Source organism: Brassica oleracea, chromosome C8 (assembly GCF_000695525.1).
Source record: "Brassica oleracea var. oleracea cultivar TO1000 chromosome C8, BOL, whole genome shotgun sequence".
NCBI lineage: Eukaryota > Viridiplantae > Streptophyta > Magnoliopsida > Brassicales > Brassicaceae > Brassica > Brassica oleracea.
The window spans coordinates 31,121,840-31,140,596 of record NC_027755.1 but is presented as its reverse complement, the minus strand read 5'-3'; the positions used below and the strand labels follow the sequence as shown (position 1 = coordinate 31,140,596).

The 18,757-nt window shown below is 35.8% G+C and overlaps 3 protein-coding genes across 3 annotated transcripts; 2 read left to right on the top strand and 1 right to left on the bottom strand.

Annotated features, from left to right (window-relative positions):
* Positions 1-1,109: 1,109 nt before the first annotated feature.
* On the top strand, positions 1,110-8,738 carry LOC106312043 (villin-3). The gene is made up of 25 exons (XM_013749414.1): positions 1,110-1,312; positions 1,451-1,484; positions 2,358-2,463; positions 2,668-2,767; positions 2,967-3,035; positions 3,133-3,369; positions 3,459-3,636; positions 3,751-3,883; positions 4,038-4,197; positions 4,272-4,422; positions 4,514-4,614; positions 4,703-4,861; positions 5,256-5,324; positions 5,401-5,469; positions 5,554-5,691; positions 5,875-6,003; positions 6,158-6,305; positions 6,398-6,408; positions 6,482-6,622; positions 6,711-6,836; positions 7,180-7,242; positions 7,423-7,524; positions 7,691-7,907; positions 7,991-8,190; positions 8,280-8,738. The coding sequence occupies exons 3-25, from the start codon at positions 2,408-2,410 to the stop codon at positions 8,391-8,393; spliced, it is 2,871 nt and encodes a 956-aa protein (XP_013604868.1). The 5' UTR covers positions 1,110-1,312; positions 1,451-1,484; positions 2,358-2,407; the 3' UTR covers positions 8,394-8,738.
* Positions 8,739-13,340: 4,602 nt separating this feature from the next.
* On the bottom strand, positions 13,341-14,976 carry LOC106307234. The gene has a single exon (XM_013744132.1). The coding sequence runs from the start codon at positions 14,850-14,852 to the stop codon at positions 13,497-13,499; it is 1,356 nt and encodes a 451-aa protein (XP_013599586.1). The 5' UTR covers positions 14,853-14,976; the 3' UTR covers positions 13,341-13,496.
* Positions 14,977-16,822: 1,846 nt separating this feature from the next.
* On the top strand, positions 16,823-18,073 carry LOC106309170 (extradiol ring-cleavage dioxygenase-like). Its single transcript, XM_013746232.1, has 4 exons — positions 16,823-17,119; positions 17,299-17,448; positions 17,619-17,848; positions 17,965-18,073. Exons 1-4 carry the CDS (start codon positions 16,823-16,825, stop codon positions 18,068-18,070), a joined length of 783 nt encoding a protein of 260 aa, XP_013601686.1. The 3' UTR covers positions 18,071-18,073.
* Positions 18,074-18,757: the final 684 nt, after the last annotated feature.

Here is an 18,757-nt window from a genome sequence, read left to right as displayed (position 1 = left end):
TAGAAACATAAAGGAACGATACCCCAACCATGTCCTCTGCTAAGATAACCAAATAAGGATGTTCTAAAAGTGATATGGTTATTTCTATATTTATGATGATTTTGAGCCTCGAATAAAGAAGGCAGAAGTTATATTGTATTTTCTCTATGATAATAATTAAAGTTTGCATGTAATTTATTCTCTGGAAAGAGTTCATTTGTGCCAATTTCATATGCGAAATGGACCCACTGGTGGCCGTGAAATGATGAGTTTTCTAAAATAAAAGTTGTTGTATATTATTTTACAATATTTTCAAGCTTTTTAATGTTGACCGGATGCACTATGCTGAAGATAACTGTTTTCAAAACTTTAGAACATCAGATTCTCAAAATATAAAAAAATATATTAAATTTATGAGATTGAATATCTTAAAATAGTGAGAAATTTCCACATCAAAGTATTTCGTGATTTTAAGATATCCATAGTTAAACATTGATATTTATATATTTATTTATACATACATAAGTCGAGAATTCGATGTTGAGCATGATTTACATGTTAAAATGATATAATTTGAATGTTAAAGATAACGAATATTGTAAAAAAAAATGGTAAACTATTTTTTGGAAATAGAATATGAAAACCCTGGTGACCACTCGCGTAAAAATTTGATGTGGTGCAGACGCGTGGTTATAGAGAACATTGTATATATAGACTTATGAATTTGTTTAATTCTTGCTGATTTCAGCTTTTTATGTGATTTTTTTTTCTTTTTTAAACAATGTGGATATTTGAATTTATAACCAGCTAAGCAAAAAGGAAAAACAACACTAATCCATTGTTAATTATTTTACTCACAAACACAATTACATTTATTTGAACTTTAGCACGAACATACAATGTATCTTTCAGTTTTACAATATATGATTTTAGTGTGTAAAAAGTTTATTTTAAATAAATTAAAATAATTAGACTAATAATAAAATATATTATAAATAAGTGGTCGAACAGTTTTCCATAAAATTTTAAACTAACACATAAATGTTTTAAAATTATACTTTAAAACACAAAAAAATATAAATATAGGGAAACATTGTTGAAGAATCGTAAAATGATAAAAAAAATAATAATAATAAGGGAAAAGCAGCCACCATCGCGACCGGATCTTTTATTAATCCCTCCTCGTCCGTCTTTTTCTCAAAGCTCTCGTCTCCTTCATCATCATCTTCCACGCCTCCTCGTCTCTACACATACTGTAAATCTAGAAATCTCCACGAAGCTCGGTTCTATAAATCTATCTGGATAAATCAAACAGCTAAACAATTTAAAAAAGGTACGTATATTAGAGAGAGAGACGCTTAGTTTCAAACACAGCGCATATCTCCTTTCAATAATCATTCAATTTATGCTTCTTCCTTTTTCATTTCTACTTATCTCTTTTTGGCTCTCTCTCTCTCTTTCTCCTTCACAGTGCTCCTCGGATTCTCGGAGATCTACCTATTCAGGTACGCTGGGCTTTGTATGCATCAGCTGATTTTCGATTCAATTAGCTTTCGTACCTTTATTTTTCTCTGCTCATGCAATGGATCTGTTGTTGTTTACTTGAATCGATCTATCTGCTCAATTCTCGGCTCTGTATCAGCTTTGATTATTTCCTGGGAATCGTTTAAGTTAGGGTTTATATCAAACTTAGCTTATCACTGCTGTATCAGCTAAGAACACAGGAGTTGATGAAGTATATAGTACACGGTACACTGGTCACCGGAGAATGTTTCGTGATCTAGGAATCAAATCAAGAGCAGGATCTGTGAGTGTGTAATAGGCGTGAGCAGGATCACGCCTTGAAGTTTTCTTGTGATGGTCACTGTAACATGGAGTGCTTGAGATCCCAATGGAAATAAAAGCAACTTTAGAGCCTTGCTACTCTATGTTAATGTAATACTGCTACGAGAGAAGGAAGGTTTGATTTGATATTCATCAAGGCTAATCTTATAAGAGTTCACTGTATTGTCTCTGCTCATGTTCAGAGATGTACCACTCACAGCTGATCTTTTAGCATTTCATGAAACTCCGAGTGATGTTGAGTGGATTTTGTAGTTTAGCTTGGAACTGTGGAGGCCTTTTTCTCTGATACGCCCAGTATAACGTCACCACTCACCACTATGTTGTGTGATACTGTTGACTTTTTGTGATATCCTCTTCTCCAAATAACAATAAGCTTGATGAATTTCCTGAATGATTGCTAGAAAATAGTGAACTCTGGTAGGGAATTGAGTAGTCTTTGCATGATGTTTGCTGAGTTCAAAATATAGTTCAAACGTGCTCTCTAGTTATCGGAGGCTGACCTTTTTTCCTTGTTTGTTATATGTTCTTGGCAGGTAGTTAAAGTATTTTCACTTGAAGGAAGAGATTGACAATTATATGCAACATGTCTGGGCCAGCAAAAGTATTGGATCCTGCATTTCAAGGAGCCGGACAGAAACCGTATCCTTCCACAATCTTTATTTTTCAGCTTTGCTTCGATATTAGATCTCAGGGAAGCATTAAAATCGTTACCTGCTGATGAGTGGCAGTACAGAGGAAAATGCAATTTCATTTGGGTATCGCTTTTGCATGAGTCATGACTAGTTTTCTTGGTATTGTTGGATGTTTCACTGCTGTCGGAGGTGTTAACTTAACATTTATTAGAGGTACTGAAATCTGGAGAATCGAAAACTTTCAGCCAGTTCTAGTGCCCAAATCTGAACATGGGAAGTTCTATATGGGAGATACTTACATCGTCTTGCAGGTTTGGGATTTCTTCCACTGTTATTTTCCCCTCTTTATTTATGCTTATCAATAGACATATTATAAGATATAACTTGATATTCGCTTACAGAACAGAACATGCTTTCTTGTCTGATCATACGTATAATTATGTATAAAATATAGTATATATGCCCTTTATTAATTTTCACACTTAGCATGCTTCTCTTTTGTCTATGCAGACAACACAGAATAAGGCGGGTGCTTATCTATTTGATATACATTTTTGGATTGGTAAAGATACAAGCCAGGTATCTGTTTTCTGATTCTTTTTTGTCATGTTAACATATAGTGAACAAAAACAAAGATGAATCTTCTTTGTTACTAATCTGCGATTGATGATTCCAGGATGAAGCTGGAACAGCAGCTGTGAAGACGGTTGAACTTGATGCAGGTCTTGGAGGCCGAGCTGTCCAACACCGTGAAATTCAAGGTCATGAATCTGACAAGTTCTTGTCTTACTTCAAGCCTTGCATTATACCGCTAGAAGGTGGTGTTGCGTCTGGATTTAAAAAACTTGAGGAGGAGGAGTTTGAAACCCGATTGTATACCTGCAAAGGGAAACGTGCTGTCCACCTGAAGCAGGTTTCTTTTTCTGCAGATTTTTGGAAGTGTTGCACTCTCTTCGCAGGAGTGTTTACTATGTCTGCGAGCTTATCTGTTTTCCTATGTAGGTTCCTTTTGCTCGGTCATCACTGAATCATGATGATGTGTTTATCTTGGACACCAAGGAAAAGATTTATCAGTTTAATGGTGCAAATTCAAATATCCAAGAAAGAGCTAAAGCGTTGGCAGTCGTCCAATATTTGAAAGACAAGTTTCATGAAGGAACATGTGACGTTGCTATCGTTGGTAAGTTGTATCTAACGCATTTAGAGTTCATATTTTAAATATCTTCTTCTTACTTTTTCTTCAGTACACAGATTAGGGTACTCATGCATGTATAATAATTTGCTTGCATAACAGATGATGGAAAATTAGATACAGAATCAGATTCTGGCGAGTTCTGGGTCCTCTTTGGGGGTTTTGCTCCAATCGCTAGGAAAGTTGCTAGTGAGGATGACATTATTCCGGAGACAACTCCGCCTAAGCTTTATAGGTACTTATCTTCCTTTTGATCTGGCTCTTCTCTATTGGTTTTCAGATGCACTGATGTAAACGCTACCTTGATGGCATGATAGTAGTTTATTTTGCATTGTTACCCATTTTAGGCCTTATTTTAAGAAGCTGATATGTTGTTGCCCTTTGTTTAGTATCGCTGATGGTCAGGTGGAATCTATAGATGGCAACTTATCCAAATCTATGATGGAAAACAATAAATGCTACCTTTTGGACTGCGGTTCTGAGGTATTTATCTGGGTTGGCCGAGTAACTCAAGTTGAAGAGAGAAAAACTGCTATCCAAGCTGCTGAGGTAAAACTGAAACCGTGTAACTTGCTTAGCTTTAGTATATCTGAGCACTGGTTCTCATTTTTACCTTCCTCCAGGACTTTGTTGCTAGTGAAAATAGGCCAAAGGCAACACGCATAACCCGTGTTATCCAAGGTTATGAGCCCCATTCCTTCAAGTCTAACTTTGACTCTTGGCCATCAGGCTCGGCAACTCCTGCTAACGAAGAAGGACGAGGAAAAGTTGCTGGTAAAGATTTGCTTTGATATTCAAATCATTAATGAAAAAATGAGTGATTTTATTTAGCCCTGGCTCACTTTGGTGTTTTGCGATTTTCTAGCATTACTTAAACAACAAGGTGTTGGGTTAAAGGGCCTGTCAAAAAGCACACCAGTGAATGAGGATATTCCACCGCTGCTTGAAGGAGGTGGAAAGTTAGAGGTCTGTTATGTCTCCTGACTTGTTATACTACTATGTGCTAAATCTAATTGTTTATTTTTCATCCGAACTCATTAAGCTCATGTAATAGGTTTGGTACATCGATGGTAAGGCCAAGACTCCTGTATCCAAAGATGATGTCGGAAAACTCTATTCTGGGGACTGCTATTTAGTCCTTTATGCCTACCATTCTGGTGAAAGGAAAGAAGACTACTTCTTGTGCTGCTGGTTTGGAAAGAATAGCATTCAGGTAATTATGAGAAAAGGTGCATCTTTACTGATCATATATGATTATAAACAAATGTCTCTATTTTAGTTGGCTTCCATTAGTATTTCTAGCTCCTCGGCTAATAGTTGCAAAGGGGATATTTAGACATTTAAATATATTGACTAAGCAGACATGTTTGGCTTCTTCCTAATGTATGATTTTATCTCCAAGGAGCAAAATGTTGCAAAAGTGGTAATTTTTATTGTGCTGCAACCTGCAGTTTTGATCTTTAGTTGTTGGGGGCTACTGTTAGTATTGTATTTATATTTTATGAGCCGTGTCTCCCTATTGTTTGGGGTACATATTGTGATGGATTTATGTATGATTTTGATGTTGAACTTCTAGCCATCTAAATTTTGTTTTCTTCCAAGTTTAGGAGGATCAAGAGACGGCAGTCCGTCTGGCTAGCACAATGACAAATTCGTTGAAGGGAAGACCAGTGCAGGTTGCGTATCATTTCTTATCTGGAAGCCATAGCTACGAGCACTAAAAGATTGATGAATAACTTGATCTTCTTGCAGGCCCGTATATTCGAGGGTAAAGAGCCTCCACAATTTGTCGCGCTTTTTGAACACATGGTGGTCCTTAAGGTATTTCTTTTGATTGTTAATGCAAGTTGGTTGTTGCTGCAAGACAATGTATTGGTAGTTGATGTGGTTGCATTTAACTTATAGGGTGGTTTGAGCTCTGGTTACAAAAACTGTATGACAGAGAAAGGTTCACCAGACGAAACCTACACGCGGGAATCGATTGCACTTATTCAAGTGTCTGGAACTGGAGTTCACAATAACAAGGCATTACAAATTGAACCGGTGTGTGTCTACCTTATTTTTATCTTGCTAAAACTTTTACACTGTGCAAACCTTGCCTATCTACTCGTGAAATAATCAATTTAAATAAGGATGGATGGTTGCTTTTCACTTTTGTATTGAAAACACATGTTACTCTGGTTTGACTATTCTGTCGCATATTGTCTGACGTTTGTGTTTCTGCAGGTGGCAACTTCTTTGAACTCTTACGATTGCTTCCTTCTACAATCTGGTACTTCCATGTTCCTATGGCATGGAAACCAAAGTACGCATGAGCAGCAAGAACTGGCTGCTAAAGTTGCTGAATTCTTAAAGGTAGTTGAATTGTATTGTCTTTCATTTTGGTTTAGCTGAAACTGTCCCAAGTATATATATTGTACAACTTTATATGAAGCTTAGAGAACATTGTTTCTTCATATCACAGTTCTTTGATTGGTAAGTTTAATTATCTTTTTTCCTGCTAAGTCAGCCTGGGGTTACTATCAAGCACGCTAAGGAAGGAACGGAAAGCTCATCCTTTTGGTTTGCACTTGGGGGAAAACAGAACTTCACCAGCAAGAAGGTTTCCCCTGAGACTGTCAGAGATCCTCACTTGTTCTCCTTTTCATTCAACAGAGGTAATGTATATCGATCATCAATTATTAGGGTCATTGGCACGCATATTCTAACTTTGTTTTCCTCTCTTCAATGTGTCAACATGGATCCTCAGGAAAATTTCAGGTGAGAATTTAGAAACATATAACCAACGTTTTTTTATCAAGACGCGTACATGTATTAACATTACTTTGCACAGGTTGAAGAGATTCACAACTTTGATCAGGATGACCTCTTGACGGAGGATATGCATTTACTAGATACTCACGCTGAAGTTTTTGTGTGGGTTGGTCAATGTGTGGACCCCAAGGAAAAGCAAACTGCATTTGAGATTGGCCAAGTAATATATTTCATCAGCTTTGCTTCTGAGCATAAGTTATTCATTCCTTCTCTTTTACTTGTTTTCTCATTGTGTGGTTTTTACGCAGAGATACATAGATCTGGCTGGTTCCATGGAAGGCTTGTCTCCAAAAGTTCCATTATACAAAATCACTGAAGGGAATGAACCGTGCTTCTTCACCACATATTTCTCGTGGGATGCTACTAAAGCCACTGTACGATTTTCTGCACTCAAAGATATATTTTGTGTAATTAGAATGAGAATGCGTCTGTTTTCAGTAAGGTGCTAGTTAATGTGATAAGGTTAGAGAGGGTTTAGGTGCATACTCATTTAGAAGCAATAAGTTTGTTACACTGTATGCAAATGACAGTTCTGTTCTCACCAACCGCATAAAAATCTATATAAGTCAGAGATGACATCTCATTTGTTAAATGCCGTAAATGAGGAAACTCTGCATTTATAGAGGAGGAAAGATTTAATTGGAAGCTGCCAGAACACGCGACTTTTAGAAATTTCCACTTCTCTCATTAAATTAAGCTTTGGGACATGTACTGCAGGTGCAAGGAAATTCCTTCCAGAAGAAGGCAGCATCATTACTTGGTACACACCACGTTGTGCAGGTAAACATGCTTGCTGGAGATACCACATCCTTTGTTTTATGGTTCCTTGCTTTTGTGTCTAACAGTAGCACATAAGAACAGATGTGACGATTGGAAAATGGCTGTTGATGAGTCGATTTTTTAAATTTAGTATATAAACGTTCTTGAAACGTTGGTGTATGATTTATCCTTACGCTACAGGACCAGTCTAGCAGTGGAAACCAAGGACCAAGACAAAGGGCTGCTGCTCTAGCTGCCTTGACTTCCGCATTTAATTCTCCTTCTGGAGGGACAAGCTCTCCGGTAAATAGTCTGAGCTCAAAATTTTGATTTTATACTAGATTCTTACTTGTACATATATGAAGCTATTTTATTTTTACTACTCTGATATGTTTAGCGAATCACAGCTACTAACTAGTGCCCCATCTTCTCGATCAATTGACTGAGACTATCATTGCTTTAACTGCAGAACCGGGACAGGCCAAATGGAAATCAAGGTGGTCCAAGACAAAGGGCTGAAGCCTTAGCCGCATTATCATCCGCGTTCAACTCTTCACCATCATCAAATTCACCTCCACAAAGACCAGGATTGACAAGCCGATCGTCACAAAGAGCAGCAGCACTGGCTGCTCTCTCGCAAGTTCTCACTAATGAGAAGAAGAAATCTCCTGATACTAGCCCTTCCGGTAAGTTGCTCATCTATCGCATTATTCGTTTTTTTTTCTGCCTTGATTTGAACATGCTGATAACACTGCATGTGCGATTACAGCTGAAGCTAAAGATGAGAAAGCCTTCTCTGAAGTGGATGCTTCAGAAGAATCTGCTGAAGCCAAGGAAGAAGAGGAAGTTTCACCTGCAGCAGACGCGATTGCTGAGGAAGCAGGAACAACTGGTGCAACTTTCACGTACCAACAGCTACAAGCCAAATCCGAGAAACCAGTGAAAGGAATTGACTTCAAACGCAGAGAGGTGAATCATTTCAGCAACATTATCCTCTCTTTTTTCGTTAAGTTTGAGCATAAATTGTCGTATCTTATCACTCTCAAACGGTCTATCAGGCTTACTTGTCTGAGGAAGAGTTCAAGACTGTATTTGGGATGGAGAAAGAAGCATTCTACAAATTGCCTAGGTGGAAGCAAGATTTGCTAAAGAAGAAATTCAACTTGTTCTAAGACTTTATCCAGATAAATTAAGAACAAAGGCACGATTTGTTGGTTATGTGTTGACCTTAATGCTGCAGCTTTGAAGACAATGATCAGTTTGTTTTTTTTTCTTTCTTTTTCTTATTGTTTTGGTTTCCTTTTGCGTATCCTCGTATTGTTTTGGTTTCAGGTAAAAGAAAATTGCTCTTCATGGGTAGCTTTGGGTTCTTGGGTTTTGCTTCTTATTCTCATCACTGTGATGTGTTATTGTATTCATTGATTGGTGGTGTTTTGCATTTTTGTGGGTCAGGACAGTTGTGTGATGATGTTAGTAAATTCTTTGATTTGAATTATTTATTAAAGAACAAGTGTCTACTTGCACACACTCATGACACTTCAATGTACGTGTTTAATGGTTTTTCATTATTTTGCTAGCAACGCGTTATCGTTATGGCGGTTTATAAAATGTACTGTATATACCTAACGAAACTTAGAGAAGCCCTATTAATGTGTTTTTTCTTTTTTTTGAAACACCCTATTAATGTGTTGACAGTTGAAATTTAATGGACTTTCAATTCTCTTTCAAAATCATAATGCAACCAGAAAGTAGAGTGATCTATAGAGCAAACAACCACATTATATTGTCTATTTGAATGACCTGTTCTCCACCAATTTGGTACTATCTTTTTTTTTGGTTAATTTTTTTTTTTTTTGGTTAAATTGGTACTATCTTTCTTTCTTCTTTTTTGTTTACTGCAACAAATCAAGGAAACAAATTAGTTGGGAATCATAATGATTACGTCAAAATTGCATCATTCCCCAACGTGATAAAGATGATCTAACACTTGTTGACTCAAACAAACGTACAAGAACCACTATTAAATTCTCTTGGTTTCTGAAAATGGTTATCACCGACACAGTCTACGTATGTTTCTACTTTTTTTTTTCTGCTTATATAAAGCTGCTTATATAAAACATCTCCAACTCACATCTATATTTACCTCTATAATATCATTTAAAGATAAAATCACTCAAACCCTACTCTATTTATTCCTCTAAAATAGAGATTGTTATTTTCACCTCTATATTTAGAGCATCTCCAACCCATCTCTATAATAGAAATCTCTAAAATAGAGAAAAAAATAGAGATAGTATTTTTGCTCCAATGTGTTATAGAACAATGCTATTTTTTTTCCCTAAATATAGAGAAAAAAATAAGATTCCTCTATTTATAGAAGCAAATATAGCATTCATCTATTATAGAGGAACACATTGGAGCAAAAACATCATCTTTATTTTTGCCTCTATTTTAGAGATCTCTATTATAGAGATGGGTTGGAGATGGTCTTAGAGGAAGAAATAGCATTCTTCTATAATAGAGACATACTTTTTTATTTACAAAATGATCCTTTAACTTTTTACTTTAACAATTATAACCAAAATAAATATTTTTAGTGAAAATTTACTGTTTATATAAATATATAAACATATTTTTTATTTACATAATAGTTTCTATAAAAATATTCAGTGTAAATAATATCATAATTTTATGAATATTACACTAAATTGGGTTGGTTTTTAACTTTCACAAATAAAATGTACTATTTGTAAAATTAGAAAAGAATATATCAAAAATATTTCTTTTTAGAGGAAGAAATAGAGGAATACATTGAAAACAAACTCATCTCTTTTATATAATTTTTCTATTTTAGAGGAAAAAATAGGAAAATACATTGGAGATGTTCTTGCCTGCATAGTTTCTAGTCAGTAACCACACAAAAAGTAACCATTTGAAGTTTGAACCATGAACTACGTAAGAATCGTATTACACATCGTTTTGTCATTTATAAAACTAAACGAAATTGAAAATTGGATAATCGTGGTTATTATCCTGACATTAATCTAAAAATCGACATAAAAAAATGAAAATCTTCGAATGGACGACGACATTTTGAGCTTGACTGATAGCAGCCATATAGTCTTGCACGAACTCTCTGTCCACACTCAACGGTCCACAAGGAAGACTTCTTGACACGAGTATGAAAGAAAGAGCGTCGGTTCCCTTTTGTCCGGCTTACTCTTTTTATGATGAATTAAACTAACTTTGGTAACGAGATACTTTTAAGAATGTACTAAGAAAAAGAAAACAAGAAACGATGATTCTTTATAAACCAATATAGTGGTTCAAGTTTCTTCTAATCTTTCATAGAATAAACAAACATGCATGCATATAATATAGCACTCTTTTAGTGGGAAGAATGCTTTCATCCTGTAACATTAACATAACTCTCCATTACTATGAAAGTATTTCTTTTAAAATCAAATTTAATTTTCGGCTAACTAATTCATTAAATGTTGTTTTATGTTTGTAACATGTTAGTGTGTTTTGCCAAAAAAAAAAACATGTTAGTGTGTTGCTTTTAATTAAAGATGTTTTGGATAGTATACACTTATTAAGAAAATTATTTTTTACTTAGAAAGTATCATTAAAATTATAAACTAAAAACTATTCAACCAATTACAAATAGAACTATTAAATTTGATTGGTTACACAGTTTTTGATAAACTTAAAGTTACCTAAAAAAATGAAAACATCTTATATATTGAAACATAAAAATTATTCTAAACATCTTATATTTCAGAAAAAAAGGAGTAATAAAGACGTAGAGTGCGCAAGCTTTCCTACCTTTATTTTATCAAATTTTGGTTTTTCTCATTCTTCTATCCTCACTACAAAGACTTCGAATGGTGAGAGACCGCACCGCACCACCGTGAATAGTAATAAATTTTTTTACATATACCTATCTATTTATTTATTTTTGTTACTATTAGAATCACACCGCACTTGTTTTACAGAGTCTTGCATGTTACTAATCGGAGCCTAAGTCTTTTTATATAACTAAAGATGTGTAGACTAAATGCTCAACTAATCTCCAAGGGAACAATAAGTCCAACCTCGTGCTTTTATGATATCTAAAACATGGTTTCATTTTATTTAGCATTTGCAAAAAAAAATTGGCTAAGTTAATAGGCTAATATCCAAGGTTGGAAGCACCACACGCATATGACAAGCAATGTAAGAGTTAGAAATCTCTTAATATCTATAAGGATTTTTAAATACAAATGTAATGTTTCTGTTACTTGATCCTTGAATTGTACAATTTGGATTAAAACGGTATAAATATTTAAAGTCGTTGAGATAGTAAAAAGAAAAGAAAAAAAGGAAAAGCAAAGCACGCTTGTTTGGGTATATGGGAAATTCTTGGCTTCAAAATGAAGCCACTGTAGAGTATAGACTAGACTATAGGGTTAATTAACTTGATACTCCTTGAAATAACCCCACCACCTTGTTTTATTTTAATATTTTCTCTTTTGTTTTTTTTTTTTTTTTTTTTTTTTTTTTTTTTTTTTTTTTTATTTTTTATTTTCTCTTTTGTTATCTTTCTCTGTTGTTCATCTCTCTTCACAACCTCACGCTTTTATTGTGTGTGGACAACTGGACATACAAAGATACTGACTTCATCTATATCCAAAACAATTATTGATATACGATTATAAATAATGTTTATCATACTCAATCAATCTAAAATTGTGCGACTCCATATATAAGTTATAAAGTATACAAGATAACCAAATAAGTGCTAACAGCATTCAATTGACTTCTACATCATAAAACAAGAAAATAGTTCAATAATTCAACTAGACTTGGGTGAATTTGACTTACTATACTATAAGTAACAAATTGAAATGTGATATATATATAAAGTGACTGTAAGTCTGTAATGAGTGGATATAAAAAGTTTCAACCGAATCAAGTGATTAGATGATGAGCTTTTTGTTGTTGTGTTTATGTCACCCTTTGAGGCCTCGATGGTAATTGGTAAGATTTGAGAGAATCCGATTCCAACGATGAATCTCGTGATGGACATTATTGTTTTGTTAAAATAATAGTTTCGATAATTGAAGAAAAGAGGTTTTCTATAAAGTTCCTAGTCTTAGACAAAAATATATAAGTGGTGGAAATATATAAGTGGTGGACAAATTGACTTTAACCAGCTCAAAAGACAACAAATGAACACATGCGACGAATATCGCTATAGCAATGAAAAACATATTAATAAAATAATTAGTTTATAATTGAGAAAATTTGATATCATTATAGCTGCCCTTTTGCTAAGACATACTTTTTTTTTTTGGGCACTAAATTAAGACATATTTTATTAATCGGCGGAGTCATAGGTTATCGACTTATAGGTGGTATGCCATTTAAACTTTTAGTTTAATTTTTCTTTTTTTAAAGGCCTTTTAGTTTAAATTTTTGTTTAATTAAAAAACTTTTAGTGAAAATAATTAAACAACTTTTAGTTTAAATTTTGTTTAATTATGTTCACCATAGTCTATAGTGCATGCATGATGCATGCATTGCCTCTTCCCCTTTCTAATTGATCAAGATAAACAATGTAGACCACTATCTAAAGGTAACATTTGTTCATACATACAATACCAACAAGGGTAGGTCTGAGAGAACCATAACTGATGGGCACAAAAGATATGAATTTATCGTCAGACAAAAATAGATATAATATATTCTTAATATAAATAACATTTGTTCATACATACAATACCAACAAGGGTAAAACTCTATTTTTCTCTTTCAAAATAGAATAGTTTCATAATGCATTGGAATATTCTAATTATATTTAAAAAAAGTGAAAATGGAGTATAACAAAAAAATAAAATGATTATTCCCGTAAAAAAAATGATTATTCTATTTACGAGCGAATCCATGTTTATTCAATTATGAAATGATTTACTTTACAATTGGAATAAAAATAGAGTGGGATTATAGCATTCCTTACTCTACTCTATGGAATGGGTTGGAGATACAAAAAAAAAAATGGTGCATTACCGACATTTCTAAAATAAAAATGCAAATACTCATTATTTTCCTGTTTTTATATGATTATCTTTAAGAAGACCAAAACAATAACAAATATAGAACGTGGACATAAATAAACATCATCCGGGAAACAAAATCTGAAACCATAACAAATGTCAAATGTGTACAAAAAACCTAATAAAATACAACGAACATCTTTGCTAATTTTGTATTTTTCCACAATAAAAATAATGCTAACAGTAACTATAGACAGAGGAATCTAACTGCGAAGACGAACAAATACGTTTCATAATAGCCGCCGCCAAAATATTACCGCGTTGTATTATATCATGCTCCTTTATCGACGAAGCCGCCGAGTTTCTCGTCCTCAACTCAGCGAGCGAACTCGCTTCCGCTATCGACTCACTCGGTCCCACCACTTCAAACCCCTTCGTCATGTGAACATTCCCCACCAGTTGACTCAGCACGACGGACTCCGACGCCGAGCTCTTCTTCTTGCGCTGCTGCTGCATTGTGGCCCTCGCGATCTCGGTGTGCATCGCGCTCGATAACCTCCTGATCCCTCTCGCTCCTCCGATCATAACCGCCGGGTTGATCTCCGACGTTTTCTTGTTACCGTGTTTGGAGGTTGAGAAGAAGAGGACTGAGTCGGGGCTCCGGTTGCGAATCCGGGTTAACGGATCACCGAGGAACAGTGAGGTCTTCGCGTCGACGAGCATCACGTGCTTGAAGCTGCGTCTGACTCGGCCCAGCAGCATTGGGTAACAGGCCCATCTCCTCAAGGCTATCGGGACGTGGTCCATGAACCCGGATAGCGAGTTTTCCGGGTCTAACTCGGCCACGTCGAACCCCACGACCGAGCCGTGAGTCAACGACTCGGTCTCGTTATTAGTAGCTCGACGAGTCTTCTTCCCCCAGATAGGCTCAGACGTGTCGTTCTTCGATTGGTTCTTCATAAACCGGGAGAGATTAAACCCCCAAACCGAGTCGGTTTGATTCGAGTTCCGGTACGCGTCGACGAGTTTTAAGAACGAGTGGTTCTCTTCTTCGATCAATCCGTTGAACCTCTTGGAATCGAAGAGCAAAACGACGTCGGATCGGGAAGTGGCTCCGGAGCGGTATAGCAGCCGGAAGAAGAGGCGGAGATCTTCCTCCGTCGTATCGGAGGCGATATGAGCGACGATGAGATCGTGCATGCTCTTGGTTCCTCTGAGAAACAGAGTGCCCATCCCCTGGAGAGCGAAGCGGTTGCGGTTGTTGATAACGCCTCGAGTACTTCTGGGGACGACGTCGCGAGTGAGGAGGAAGCGACGGTGGGAAACGGCGGGGAGGCCGGAGGAAGGTTCGAAGGTGGAGAGGGTGAAGAGGAAGAGGGTGAGGAGAAGGAGGAGGATGCAGATTGAGATTGTGGATTGAGCTTTGGAGAGGAGGAGTCGGGAAGATCTGGTGCGGAAGAGTGTCGTCGGAGATGAGGATGAAGAAGAAGAGACGTCGGTGTGGTCAGGGAAGAAGACTAAGAGAAAACCCATTCCTCTTCCACCACTGTTATTGTGATTCTTCGTCTCTTTCGTTGTTGGTATCAAACCCATTTTCTCTCTCTATCGAGGAGCTTCTTCTCTGGTTAGTGGTGACGAGAGGCTGAGAGTGAGAAGAGCTTTCTTTTTTGGCTTTCTTCTCGAATTTGCCTTTTAAATTTTTTCTTCTGCAGCAAATTTGATTTTAATTTATTATTTATTTTTGGAAACAAAGAAAAGGATCTCCCGGGTCGGGTCGGTCAGATACTTGTTTTGGAAACAAATAAAAATGTGGGAGGAGACTGTTAATCCGGATTTTTATAAACTTTTAATCAATTTAATGGCATTTATATAAGAAATTATTTGAGAGGGATTAGACGTATATAGTTTGTATGTAGCCTTTTTTCAGCCATCATGTTCATGAATAATGAGAGAGGTCCTTATTAGTTAATTGTATCGAGCCTATAAAAAACAGAGTACCGTGTGATTAGGCTATATCGTGTTATTAATAAACCAATTTTGATTAACACGGGGTGCGCCTAATTTTTTCTTTAAAAAAAAGTTTGACCATTCACTTACTCCATGTGAAACATTGAAAAATTAGGAATGTGTAAATAATTACTTTGACCATTACATTGCGTACCGATTTTACATGGGGTTTTTGAAGTAACTTGACATTTATGGAATGTCGTTTTCCAACGAGATTGTCCTTAATTTCGTGTAAATATTGGTTTTTCATTGAGTTTAAATACCTAGAGACTTACTAGTAGTACTATTGTGTAGCTTTCCGATAACTTTAATGCATTATTTAGGTATTGAAGCCATAATACTCACTTGGATGCAGTTGAATGGTGAGCAATTAACTACCTAGAGACTTGCTAGTAGTACTATTGTGTTAAGATAATTATAGTGCATTATTTAGGACTTGAAGCCAGAATACACTTTTGTTTTTGAAACCAGAATACACCGTTGAATGTACAATTTGAAGTGAGTAATTAAAACTGATTGCACGCTAAGCAACGCATTTTAAAATAATAGTATAGAGCATTTCTAACTCATCTATATTTTTGTCTATATAATACTTCATCTGTTCTTAAAAGATCCATATTCTAGTTTTTTCACACATTTTAATAAAACACATTAAATTTGCATAATTTTTTGTTTTATCTTCTTTCCACAATTTTAAACCAATAAAAAATCAATTAGTGCAATTAAAATTTTTGAAGTTTGCAATTAGTTAATAAAACATGCATTAAAAATGTAAAAAATGAATCTTTTAGAAACAAAATTTTTCTCTAGAATATGTATCTTTAAGGAACGGATGGAATAGCATTTAAAGTCAAAATCACTCCAATCTATCTCTATTTTTTCTTCTAATATAGAAATTACTATTTTTTCTCTATTTATAAAAAAATATATTTATAGAATAAAAAATAGCATTATTCTATATTTGAAGATTTATATTTAGAGAAATGCATTGGAACGAAATTCATCTCTATTATAGAGTTCATCTATTTTAGAGGTAAAAATAGAAGAATGCATTGGAGATGGTCTTATAAGTTTGAATAGTAGTACTTTATTTTACAAATAACCCATTTTTAGCTAAAATAGTTAAGTAAACTAAACTAAATTAGTGCTTAATCATCCTTTAAAAAAATCCGTTGAGCCAAAAGTGGCAAAATACAAGAAGAAGAGAAAATAAATGTCAGAAAAGTGATGGCCTGATGGGAATGCAGTTAAGTACTCCAGTCTTAGGCCCCAGTTCATTAAATCTGCCCCCTTGGTTACAGCTAGGATCCGCGATCCGACGGTGGAGACATGAGTAAGGATCGTAATGAATGAATGAAATTAAAAGAAAAATAAAAACTGGGGTCTTATAGTATACAAAATGGTGATTCGACCTTTTTGTTTGGGAGTCCGTGAGAACAAGTGTGTAGGTGTTGAATGCTGACGATGGTGCATCTCATTGGAAGCTTCTGATGAACCTCCTGCACACGTGGAGGTGTCTCCTTCCACTGCAGATTTCCCGTTCTAGGAAATTAGAGATGGCAAAAGAAGAACCTGCCCGCGGGCCGGGCCCGTGTAAACTTGCTTTGGGTCGGGATTGGGTTCTAAGACACAGGCCCGAATTTGAAGCGGGCCTCGCTGGTAAGGCTTGTGCGGTATTGGACCAGACGCAGGATTGGCTCGATGTGTACTGCGGGACGCGCGGGGCTCCGCCAAAGACGATCTCTTCCAGCTCGAACAGTGATAGAAATGGCGATTGGTCATCTCCGCCAAACACTGTTCTCCGCAATTCCACCATCCACGACTTATATGGCTTCCCTGATCCCATGTACAAGGTCTCTCTCTCTTCCTCTTTTTTCTTACCAGAACCCTAACTTTTGTCTCACCCAGAATCTAGATGAATTAGGTTTTATCCTAAGCCATACCCACCGTTGAAGAAACACATCAATTTTCAATCTGTGGTCAATTATATCAAAAAAGTTTCAATCTATGTGGTCATTTTTGAAACTTGCAGCTGAAATATGAAGCACCTAGAGTTATTGAATTGGAGAAGAGGGTAAAAGAATTGTTAATGGGAGAAGGAGGAATGAAACGTGTTGATGAAGATAAAAACAGAGGACTGGATCATGGAGCTTGGGTTCCTCTTATGCTGATGTATCCAGAGGCGGACATACCTGTTTGCCAGCTCTCTGTTCAATCATCTCAAAGTGGGAATTGGGGAAGAGGGTAAAAGAATTGTTAATGGGAGAAGGAGGAATGAAACGTGTTGATGAAGATAAAAACAGAGGACTGGATCATGGAGGTTGGGTTCCTCTTATGCTGATGTATCCAGAGGCTGACATACCTGTTTGCCAGCTCTCTCTTCAATCATCTCAAAGTGGGACTTACCATTACAACATGGGCAAAGCATTGGCTCCACTTAAAGACGAAGGTGTTCTTATCATTGGATCAGGAAGTGCCACTCACAACTTGAGGAAGCTTGACTTTAATATAACTAATGGCTCAGCTGTTCCTTGGGCTTTAGCGTTTGATCATTGGCTCAGAGATTCTCTTCTTCAAGGAAGGTATAAACTACAGTTACAAATTTTTATTTATATATATATTTCTTGGTTAGCGTTACAAGAATCATTGATTGTACGTATTATGTGTGTTATAGAGCAAACCTCTGCTATGTTTACAGGGCAGCTGGGAAACAGGAGAGCATAAGACAGACTGCTGGATCATGTTTGGTCCGTCCTGCTCGTTTTAACCAAAGAAAAAGACAGTTATGTGCAACAATGTCTTAATGTCCTGATCATATAAACTCAAGTGATTTTAGTCATATATTTTCTAAAACTTTTTCTTTATAATGATATGTGATGAGTGGGGGATTGTATTATGATCAAGGAGAAGAACAATATGAGAATGCAAAGGACACTTCACACATGCATTCCGATCTATAAGGCCAAGGACCTCAGGTTAGTCTCTGTTCTATTTATTTATTATGTCGTCTCCATTGCTTATGATAAGAGCTGATAGAATTTAGATACTTGGTTACTAGTACATAGATCTCTTTGTTTCTTGTGTTGTTGTGTTCTTGTGTTCTTATAGCTGATAGAATTTAGGTAATAGGTTACTAGTACATAGATCTTTTTGTTTCTTGTGTTGTTGTGTTCTTGTGTTCTTATAGCTGATAGAATTTAGGTAATAGGTTACTAGTACATAGATCTTTTTGTTTCTTGTGTTGTTGTGTTCTTGTGTTCTTATAGCTGATAGAATTTAGGTAATAGGTTACTAGTACATAGATCTTTTTGTTTCTTGTGTTGTTGTGTTCTTGTGTTCTTATAGCTGATAGAATTTAGGTAATAGGTTACTAGTACATAGATCTTTTTGTTTCTTGTGTTGTTGTGTTCTTGTGTTCTTATAGCTGATAGAATTTAGGTAATAGGTTACTAGTACATAGATCTTTTTGTTTCTTGTGTTGTTGTGTTCTT